General features: G+C 49.5%; 1 protein-coding gene across 1 annotated transcript; it reads left to right on the top strand.

The window, feature by feature from the left end:
* Positions 1–3,174: 3,174 nt before the first annotated feature.
* LOC127115043 (uncharacterized) lies at positions 3,175–6,642 on the top strand. The gene is made up of 2 exons (XM_051046720.1): positions 3,175–5,501; positions 6,141–6,642. The coding sequence occupies exons 1-2, from the start codon at positions 3,175–3,177 to the stop codon at positions 6,640–6,642; spliced, it is 2,829 nt and encodes a 942-aa protein (XP_050902677.1).
* Positions 6,643–12,071: the final 5,429 nt, after the last annotated feature.

Below are 12,071 nucleotides of genomic sequence, written 5' to 3'. Positions count from 1 at the left end.
GAGAGAGAGATAGCAACATTAAAAGGCTATTAAATGATTTAATCGACATTGGAAGAAAAATTTAACAGCTCCTTGAAAAACAATATAAATAAGAGACAGAGAGAGACAGAGAGAGAGAGATATGAAAAGGACACTAAGGTAAGGCTATTAGATGATTTAATCGACATTGGTAGAAAATTTACAACTCTTTAACAACTCTTTGAATATATATATATATATAAAAATATATATATAACTATAAATATATATATATAAATATATATATAATATATATATATTTATTATATATATATATTATATATATAATATATTTATATAAATATATATATATTTATAAAAATATTTATATACAATAATTTTTATACTGTTCCGGACTGGGCCATGACCCTAGGCACGGCACGGCCAATACTCGCCAAGCCCACGTCCAAACGGCCATGTCCACACGACCACGAGGACGCGTCAGGTGGACGACAGTCCGCCCGACGAACGTCTCCCCGGGCCCTTAAACACGTGTCGGACAGTGAGCGGGTCCTCCTCGTACGATCTCCATCCACTCACCGTCAACCCACGTTGCGGGCACCTCAGTTGTGTCGGGCAGGGCCTTAACGGCATCCCACTCACCACGTCACCCAACTCCCCTATATTGTCGCCTTAGGGATAGGGGCAGTTGGACCAGGGGCAGACTTTGGTCTAGGTCTTAACGCTTCTTACGCGTCCCCTGGCAGCTCCTCCTTGGGCCTAGCTAATCCAGCCCATTAGGAGCCTTGGCCCAGCGCTGGGGGCTCACTATAAATACCCCTTTCATGGCAAAGGGGCAGGTATTCTAACTCACACTCTGATAACCTCATTCTGTACCTTTTCTGACTTAAACATTGGAGCACTTTGCAGGTACACCCCCCTTTCATTTCATTCTCCGGCCCATTCACCAAGACCTTGGAAGGCCCTCCTGATCAGGTGAGATCAGTGGCGCCGTCTGTGGGAACTAGCTATCCCCATCTTCATCAAACGAGGATCAAAAGCTCATTTATTTCTGTCCTTCCAACATGGCCGGAGAACAACATAGCGATCACAGCCGTCCCCTCGTCAACTACAACATGGACGACGGCCCGCCATCCCATGAAGCGGACGTTCGGGACGGTCATCCATCCACCCCGTCTCCAGAGCCCCAAAACAACGGAGATGTCTCTCACGCCCACAATTTAGGGGCAGAGACATTTCATCCCATTCCCGTTCCCGTTGAAGGAGACGCCGTAATGATTGCCATGGTGAATGCCCTCAATCAGGCCGGTTCTATGCTCCACCAGCAGCACGAACGAATCATGGCCCTCGAAGCCGAACGACAAGAGGCCCGGCCCCAGCCGGTGAGTAGGATACAACAACGTCCGGAGCCAACGAAGAAGCGAGGACGTCGCTCTCCCGAACCCCACGCCAGCAGGGCACGCGCCCATCGTGACGGTGGTCGAGCGAGAACATCACCAAGGCGCGGGCACAGCCCCGACAACAACGAACTGTCTCCCTTAAGGAGCGACGAGGAAGATTTGCATTGCCCCCTATCTCGGGCAATAATGGAAGCCCCGCTCCCCAAAGGCATGGAGAAACCGCCAAACCTAGCTGTGTACGACGGGACTACAGATCCCGACGATCACGTCGACAACGTCAACGCGATGCTCGACTACCGCAATGATATAACCGGGCACCTCAAATGCCGACTGTTCTCAACGACCCTCAGGAAAGGGGCCATGGCCTGGTACAAAAGCTTGGCCCCTGAGTCCATTACGTCATGGAGAGTCATGAGGTCCATGTTCACCCGGCACTTTACAGCTTCCCGTCGTCACCCCAAGACTGAGGCGACCCTTGAAGCCATAGTGCAGAAGAAGAATGAAACGCTGCGCTCATACATCGAGCGATTCAACCAGGAAGCTGTCGAGGTAGATACCACCGAGCACATGAAGAAGTATCTCCTCGAGAGAGGTCTCTTACCCGGCAGTGAACTTAGCAGAGCCGTAGGGATCGAGCCTCCCCGCACCTTAAACGAGCTCCTGCATAAAGCCCAGGCCTACATCAGATACGAGGAAAAGCAGGTGGCACACAATGCCCGCAGCGGACGTAACGCTGGGGAGACCGAGCACTCGAAACGCGAGGACACGAGCATTTCCCGTCGCAACGGAGACAGACGAAGAGAAGAAAGACCTCGCGAGCTCCGGGAAGGAAGAGGCCCCGCGGGCAGATATAGCGAGTACACCTTACTGACGGCTCCTCGAGAGCGTATCCTCGCAGAATGTATCAACTCTGAATTTAAGCAGGGCAGGGTCAGGTTCCCAAAACCGTCTGCACCAAAGCCCCACACCGACAAATCAAAGTACTGCCGGTTCCACAGAAGTCACGGACACGTGACCGAAGACTGCGTCCACCTGAAAGATGCGATTGAAATTTTAATCCAAGAAGGGCACCTGAAGCAGTACACGAGGAAGAACGAAGCTCCCAGACACGACGAGCCAGAGAAGAAGAGACCCCGGGAAAACACACCCCCCGACAACTCTCCCTATCAAGTGGCCCTCTGCGTGTCACGACCGGAAGATTTCTTCCCCCCGAACCATTGCCCGAGGGCAAGATCACTGCACTCAGCCCCTGGGAAGACTTCCCTACCACACTGGTGATATCAGGAGGAGGAACTAACGGGGAATCCGCGGCCCTCTCCGTCAAACGCAAGTTCGACGAACTCCTACTGACTGCCCCCGAGCAGAAAGCGACATTGACAAAATACCGGGGAAAATCCAACCCAATATCCTTCTTCCTGGAGGAACTCCCGGGCGGATCCCCGAACTCGGCCATCCCACTATTGATTAGAGCAAAGATGGCCAGATTCGACGTACGACGCATCCTGGTCGACGAAGGCAGCTCAGTGGATATCATGTACGTCCACCTCTTCAAGACTCTGAAGCTAGACAAGACCAACTTAGCCCCCTACGTCGGATCAGATCTCCAAGGATTCAACGGAGCAACAACCAGACCGTGGGGATATGTTGAGCTCCTCGTCACTTCGGCGAACAAGAAACGGCCAGGGAAGTCAAAATCCAATTCCTGGTCGTAGACTGTCCGTCTCTCTACAATTGCATCTTTGGACGCCCGACACTGGCCGAACTCACTGCGGTCCCATCCACCGTCCACCTGAAGATGAAATACTACACCAAATTGGGACGTGTGGTCACCATCCATGGTGACATCGAAGCAGCCCGGCGATGCTACGACGCCGCAGTAAAAGGACAGGCCGTAGTCAGCACGAAGAGCAACTGCAACAACAAAAAACTCAAGACCGAGGATCCTGCCCGAGGAGTCAACGCCATCGACCTCGACTGTCGCATCGGGCTGGACGAGACCGGAGAGGGGAGGTTCCCCAAGGAACGCTCTCTCGAACACCCGGTCCGACCAATCCCCGACGGGGAGTTCGAACTCATTCCTCTTGGGGACGATCCGGAAAGGACGGTGAAGATAGGTAAGGGACTACCCGAGGAAACAAGAGAAGAGCTAGTAGCATGCCTCAAAGAGAACTCCGACCTCTTCGCGTGGAATGCCGCAGAAATGCCCGGGCTGGACCCCGAGATCGCGTGTCATAAGCTAGCTGTAGACCGGGCAGCCAAGCCCATAGCACAGCGTAGACGCAAGCAATCGCCCGAAAAGGCAGAGGCTGCCGAGCGAGCTGTAAAAGACCTCTTAGAGGCAAATTTTATTTCTGAAGCCCAGTACACAACCTGGCTCTCTAATGTAGTCCTCGTTAAGAAAAATAATGGAAAATGGCGTATGTGTGTTGATTATACTGATCTTAATAGGGCTTGCCCGAAAGATGCTTTCCCCCTCCCTAATATAGACTCGCTCGTTGACAACTCTGCAGGTTTTAAACTCTTGTCCTTCATGGACGCATATAGTGGATACAACCAGATCCCTATGTCGCCCGCAGACAAGAAACACACAGCGTTCATGACCCCAACGGGCAATTACTACTACAACGTGATGCCGTTCGGGCTCAAGAACGCTGGCGCTACATACCAACGCATGATGAACAAAGTCTTCAAGGACGAAATAGGGGACATGCTCGAAGTGTACATGGACGACATGATCGTCAAATCACACGAGGAGGTAACCCATGCTCGACACCTTACGAAGGTATTCGAGCAGGCGAGACAGTGTAAAATGAGGTTCAACCCCGAGAAATGCACGTTCGGAGTCCGGGCAGGCAAGTTCCTCGGTTTCTATCTCACCGAAAGAGGGATCGAGGCCAACCCCGACAAATGCCGGGCATTCTCGGAGTTTCCGACCCCAAAAACCAAAAAATCGATCCAGTCACTCAATGGAGTGCTCGCCTCACTCTCCCGTTTCATCGCCAAGTCCGCCCAGCACGCATTGCCATTCTTCAGACTCCTTCGCAAAGAGGCTACCTTTGACTGGACCGATGAATGCGAACAAGCGCTACTCCATCTAAAGAAGGTTCTGTCCCAACCCCCGGTCTTATCACGGCCATCAGAAAAGGAAACCCTATACTTATACCTATCCGTGGCAACCGAGGCCGTCAGCGCCGTTCTAATAAGAGAAACCGACGAAGGACAAAAGCCCATCTATTTTACGAGTAAAGCACTCCAAGGTCCCGAGCTCCGATATCAGCAAATCGAAAAGGTCGCCCTGGCCCTCATCAACACAGCGAGGAGACTACGATATTACTTCCTCGCACACACGATAAAGGTGAGGACCGACCAGCCAATCAAACAGCTGCTCGGGCGCCCGGATATGGCCGGGAGGATGCTCAAGTGGTCATTAGAACTCTCCGAATTCGACATACAATACGAAAGTAGGAAAGCCTTGAAAGCTCAGGCGCTGGCCGACTTCGTCGCGGAGATGACCCACTGCCCGACTCCAGCAGAAAGCGCCCACAAATGGACGATCTTCGTCGATGGCGCCTCTAGCACATCAGGCAGCGGGGCCGGGATCATCCTCGAAAATGAAGAAGGGATCCTGATAGAGGTATCGTTAGCGCTAGCATTCCCAACATCAAACAACCAAGCCGAATACGAAGCCTTCCTCGCAGGCCTGAGGTTAGCCGACGACCTGGGAGCAAAAGAGGTAAAAATATCCACCGACTCCCAGCTCGTGGCCTCACAAGTGCGAGGAGAATACCAAACCAAGAACGACAACCTCCTCGGGTACTTGTCCCTCGTCAAAGAAAAACTTGATAGATTTGAAAAATGGGAAGTTCAACACATACCCCGCGAGCACAACACACGGGCAGACGTTCTCTCGAAACTAGCCAGCACGAGGAAAAAGGGTGGGAATAAATCAGTAATCCAAGAAATTCTCCCGCGGCCCAGCATCGACAAACTACCGCCTCCACTCGAGGTCAACGCTATTGGAGATGCCCACTGTTGGATGACACCCATCTACAATTACCTCACACGAGACGAACTCCCGGCTGACCCGAAAGAGGCGGCCATTGTCAAACGACGCGCATGCTCGTACGTACTCCTCGAAGGCAAACTCTACCGGAGAGGATTCTCCATCCCACTACTCAAATGCGTCGAGGAAGAGAAAGTCCCCGACATACTTGGAGAGATACATCGGGGAATTAACGCTCAACACCTCGGCGGACGATCGCTCGCACGAAAAGCCCTTCGAGCAGGCTACTACTGGCCGACCATGCAAAACGATTCGAAAGAGCACGTCAAAAGATGTGACAAATGCCAACGACATGCCGACATGCACCTCGCACCCCCGAACGACCTCAGATCGTTGTCTTCCCCATGGCCCTTCGCGTGGTGGGGCATGGACATCCTCGGACCCTTCGTCACCGGATCATATCAGAATAAATACCTCATCGTCGGGGTGGATTACTTCACCAAATGGATCGAGGCGGAGGCACTGGCTAAAATAACCGCGCAGAACATTCTCCGGTTCTTCAAACGCAACATCCTCGCTCGGTTCGGTATACCCCAGGCACTTGTCACAGACAACGGGACACAATTCACGGACGGAGGATTCCAGGACTTCATCGCCAGCCTGGGCACCACACAGCATTTCACGTCTGTCGAGCATCCGCAGACGAACGGGCAAGCAGAGGCGGCCAACAGGGTAATCTTACGTGGCCTCAAACGCAGACTCGGCGAGGCAAAGAGGGCATGGGTCGAGGAGCTACATAGCGTCCTATGGGCCTACCGCACGACACCGCATTCTACCACCGGGGAAACCCCGTTCCGACTAACTTACGGCACCGAGGCAGTCATCCCGGTGGAGATACGGACGCCAACGAGGAGGACAGAGGAGCCCCTAGACGAGGAAATGAACGATGAAACCCTTAGAGCCGAGCTCGACCTAGTCGAGGAGATACGTTCCGAAGCAGCTCTCCGGGAAACAACCCTCAAACAAAAGATAGCACTACGTCATGACGCGAAAGTCATAAAAAGAGAGTTCCAGGTCGGCACCCTGGTCCTCAGAAGAAACCAGAAAAACCCGAGAGAGGGCAAACTGGCGGCCAACTGGGAAGGCCCTTACCGCGTCCGCGACAAAACGAGCAACGGGGCCTATTACCTAGAAAACCTACAAGGAGAACAACTCGCTCGACCATGGAACGCAGAAAAACTTAGACAATATTACAGCTAAGTACGCCACGGGGAGACGTGGCAGGTACGGCCACGCTCTTCGTCCCCAAAACCCCAGGGAGGAACCACGAGACCCGGGAACGATCCGGGGTCACACAACAAACACAACCCTCCCCGACGGTTGGGATCTTGACCAAGACCCAACGTCGAAGTACCAAGACTGGCAGGGCACCCAGCTCGCGATGGGAGGACCCAAGCCTCGGGACCAGGGTTCGAACAACGGACCCGGGCTTCGATACCCACGGGCACAAAGCCCGACACTTCGTCGGTTCCCTAAACCGAGGAGATTAACAAAGTCGAGCAGAGTACGAATTCATGCAAACAAATATCAAACACAAACGAGCACAATGAACGGTAACAAAAATATTCATACATTAGAAACGACAAAGGCGGCCGAAGCCAAGTACGCCCGAAGGCCATATTACAACGCCCGAAGGCCAAAATACATGAGGCACGCAGGCCATGATAAGAAAAACATATAAACTAAGACTCCGCTCGGAGCTCCTCTTCATCCTCTTCTTCTTCTTCTCCCCCCAGCTCCTCCTCCACTTCAAACGGGCAGATGATCTCACCATCCCGGACGCAGCAGTTATAGGCCGACCCTTCCGTCACCAACTCAGGGTTCAGAAGCCCGAGCTGCTCGACAGCATTGTCGAAACCCTCTTTGAAGCAGGCCACAAGATCTTGGTTGAGAGTCCGGATATGCCCTAGCAGCTCACCGCGCGAGCCAAAGGCGCGTTCCTCCTCGGTCTCATCTGCCAGAGGACGGACCTTTCCCTCGAGAGACTCAACCTGAGCCCGTAGGTAGGCGTTGTCCTCGGTCAGCTTCTGATGGTCGACCACCTGCTCTTCCAGGCTCGCCTTAGCAGCCTTCAACTGGTCCCTCTCCCTTTCCACCTCCTCCAGCTTCTGGCGCAGCCCTTCCTGCAGCTGATGCTCTTCTTTGTAGTCCGACAGATCTTGAGATAGTCTTTCCTTCTCTGTCCGAACCTGCAAAAGGGCTTCCTCCAGCGAGGCGGTGGAGACCGCAGTGTCGGTCAGAACCATGGCCGTCTCCATCACCCGGATGACGGCAGCAATATCCCTGGCCAGATCTTTCCTCCGGGCAGCAACATCCTGGTCCAGAATAGCCTTGGCCTCAGGCGCAGGCACAGCAATCGACTCCTCGGCCTTGAAGAACGACCGTTCCACATAGCAGGGAGGCAGAAGATAGCTGCCCGGTCCATGCGAACCTCCTGGAGACGACCTGGTAAGGGCCCCAGCCGGACGCTTCCGTTTATGGAGGGGAGAAGCCGCTGGCGACGGACTGCTGTCAGGAATGGTGATCGGGTTAAGCCGAGGAGGAGAGGAAGGAATCACGCTCGCCGCCTGCGAGGGACCGACCCCGGCATCGCCAGCAATCTCCGAGACACGGGCCGCAGTTTTCTTCTTCTTCTTGGGCACCCGGTCAGGAGCGCCGACCTGATTCGCCAGCTTCAGCACCCGATCACGAGCATTGGGCATGGCACCTGCAAATAAATTACACACAAACGTTAGCGACCGAAGTCATAAACAGAAATAAAAAGCTAAACAAAGTCTGCCTACTCAATAACGCCAGAGCTTCCTCCTCGGTATCACACTCGAGCAGAGCCTTCGTATTGATATAACGCGTCTCGGTGATTAGCTCCCCGGCCTCATCCAGGTAGGGCACGCCCTGTCGATTCGCCCAGAACGCCAAGCTGAAGCTCTGCACGTAATCGACCAGCTTCTTGTACGCGAGCCTATCCTCCTCGCCGAGCATCGCGTACTTGACCCGGTAATGCGCTGTGGAGAGATCGAAATGATCACGCTGCCACCTCAGCGGTATCTTCGACATCAGCGTCTCCTCCCCGTTGGGTTCCCGTTGATAGTAGTAGAGAGAGTGAAGGGCAGCCCGGGTAATCGGCATCACCACGTACCACCGGCTTTTGAAATGGCGAACAGAATCCTCGTACGTCTTGAACAGACGCACGGGCTGCTTGAAAGAAACCCAACTGTGGCGGCCACGGGAACCGGACCTCTGGAGATGGAACACGTGGAAGAAGAGAGCCCGGGTGCAACCAATGCCGAGGAACTGGCAAACTAACTCGAATGCCCGCATAAATGCGAGGGCATTAGGATGTAGTTGGGACGGCGCCAGCCGGAGCCACTTGAAGACCGACATCTGGAAGGAGCTGAAGGGCAGTCTCATCCCCGCCTCACGAAAAGCAAATTCATACATGGTGAACTGCTTCCCCGGGAAATGATGACAAATGCGGTCTTCTTCCTTGGGGGCGCAGCAATACCAGTTCGGTGGATCCTCCCGGTTTATGGCCTCGACCATAGCGTGAGCAGTGATGGCTTCGTCACAGAAGTCTGATTCCTCCTCCAAGGGCTCGTCCGCAACCCAGGAGAAGTCGACCTGCCCGGAAGAGGAGGCGTGTTCGGTACCATCTCGGACACTCCCATCCCCGACAGGAAGACGAGCGATTGTCGCGTCGTCGGTGGAGGACCCAGAATCTTCCTTCCTCGGTCGTAAGCGCCCGGTAACACCTGAAACGCAGACAGAAAGAGTGAATTCGACGTCGTATCAAATCCACCCTTCCACCGCAGGTCAAGTGAAAGGGCGTAGCGGCGACGGACACTAACCGTGCTCAACTCGGTGGCCCGCGCATTCTATGGAGACCGGGCATAAACTTCATACAACCTATGCAAGTGTTGCCCGGCATATGAAGTTTATGCCCGGTACAGTAGGATCCCAACCCTATTTTCTACCATCTAATATACACCTACAGTCCACTACACTGTCCCTAAGTTAAACCTAACCACATTTCTACGAAAATAGCATGCGTTTGACAGAAAACAACAAGGAAAAAGAATGGGTCACAGTGGAAAACCGTACCTGACATAGTTAAGTTGAAAAGGTACGGTGGTGTCCGAGCAGAAAACGGTGGTTCAGATAGGAGGACGGGCGGAGACGGCGGTCCAGACGGTTGAGAGAGCAAACGAGAGAGAATGTGGAGAACTCCGGTGAACGCGTGAGCAAAAAGAAAAAGTGGAAATGAAGTTACTCAACCCCTTTTTATAGGGCTTGGCACGTAGACCAACACGCTAGGTCATCATTACCTAGCCTGCCTACGCCGTCTTTGCGCGCGAAACGAAGCGACCCCACTAATTCTGAGACACGTCTGTCAAAGATGAGAAGCTGAAGCGACCCGAGCACCTATCCATCTCCTCGACTCACCAAGACGCCACCTCCCCGCGTCATACCCACGTTTACTACAAGGAAGGCGCAGATCAACCGACCACCTCCATCCCCGACATTCCCGAAGAAAGGGTCGGTCATGAATAGGTCTGGCACGACCTCGCCTGTCTAACGGTCCAGCTTCCCCATCGTCGCGGGGAACCCTTAGTCGAAACATAAGTCATCCCTCTGGCTCAGAGACTCGACTTGGGGGGCTCCTGTTCCGGACTGGGCCATGACCCTAGGCACGGCACGGCCCAATACTCGCCAAGCCCACGTCCAAACGGCCATGTCCACACGACCACGAGGACGCGTCAGGTGGACGACAGTCCGCCCGACGAACGTCTCCCCGGGCCCTTAAACACGTGTCGGACAGTGAGCGGGTCCTCCTCGTACGATCTCCATCCACTCACCGTCAACCCACGTTGCGGGCACCTCAGTTGTGTCGGGCAGGGCCTTAACGGCATCCCACTCACCACGTCACCCAACTCCCCTATATTGTCGCCTTAGGGATAGGGGCAGTTGGACCAGGGGGCAGACTTTGGTCTAGGTCTTAACGCTTCTTACGCGTCCCCTGGCAGCTCCTCCTTGGGCCTAGCTAATCCAGCCCATTAGGAGCCTTGGCCCAGCGCTGGGGGCTCACTATAAATACCCCTTTCATGGCAAAGGGGCAGGTATTCTAACTCACACTCTGATAACCTCATTCTGTACCTTTTCTGACTTAAACATTGGAGCACTTTGCAGGTACACCCCCCTTTTCACTTCATTCTCCGGCCCATTCACCAAGACCTTGGAAGGCCCTCCTGATCAGGTGAGATCACCTACTTATAAAAATATTATATCAACAATACATTTTTCTTGTTTATTTGGATCAAGAATAAAATTTTTTTCCGTATAAATAAATATTAGGGTCAACAATAAAAAAAACTTCCATATAAAAATAAAACCATTTATAAAAATAATAAAAAATAGTCATAAAAAATATTTTTATAAATTCTATTATTCACTTTTATATTACATTTATTTTTCTATTGTATAAAATATTTATTAAACTTTAATATTTATAAATTCTATTATATTATATTTATTAAACTTTAATATCTATAATTCTATTATATTTATAAATTCTATTATTCACTTTTATATTACATTTATTTTTCTGTTGTACTAAACTTTAATTTTTTAATTTAGATCCATTATTTTATTTAGCACTATTACCCTAAATATTTTCATCTTTTAAAATTATCCATTAATTAGTAGTATAATAATTTATTTTTATTCATAAATATGCATTTAAATTGATTTATTCTCTTATTTGTATGCACAAATATAACTTAACAGCTATTTAAAATATAATTTTTTTATTATAAATTATTACATATTTAATACTCTTTAGATAATTATACACATATTTATTATTTATTTAATTATTGTTTATATGCTACAGTATATAGAAACAATAAGTATAAATATGATATTTTTACTTGAAACTAACTGAGTCAGTGCATATTAATTTTCTGTAACAATCCTCCCCACTCTTATAATTTTGACATCTTACTCTTATCTTTATAAGAATGTTTGGATCATAAAAAATAATGTCATAAAAAATGATTTTTATAAATCATTTCGGACAATTGTACAATAATTTCACTTCTATATTACTTTGTTTTCTATTGTAAAAGGAAATATGATAATTAAATATATATTTTAATATATATATTAATTATAAATGATAATCATAATATTAAGAAGTTGAATAAATAGTTCTAAATGATAATTATAATTTCAAAATAAAATTACAACTATTAGTTATGGTCAATTTTTATTTATACGTTTTAATTAAATAATTTTCATGATGTATGTGATGAATATAATCGAGCAGTTTTTTATTTATGTTGAAATTATTAAAAAAATTGTAGGTTAAAAATGTCATACATATGTATCACGCCTAATTATTTATTCAGTTTAAAATAAATAATGAGTAATTTATTATATTATAATAAATTATAAAAGTTTAGTAAAAAAATTATTTAATTTTGTTAAGATATGTGAGAAAGTCGATGGGACTCTTAATACGACATTTTTATTGATTTTAAAATACCCGTGCGTCGGCACATGTGAAATATTATGAACATTAATATTAATACATAAAAAATATTTAGATAATTAAATATAATTATATAAATTTG

This window comes from Lathyrus oleraceus, unplaced genomic scaffold (assembly GCF_024323335.1).
Source record: "Lathyrus oleraceus cultivar Zhongwan6 unplaced genomic scaffold, CAAS_Psat_ZW6_1.0 chrUn0902, whole genome shotgun sequence".
Lineage (NCBI taxonomy): Eukaryota > Viridiplantae > Streptophyta > Magnoliopsida > Fabales > Fabaceae > Lathyrus > Lathyrus oleraceus.
The sequence above is the reverse complement of the archived record's forward strand: the minus strand, read 5'-3'. Positions and strand labels throughout refer to the sequence as shown.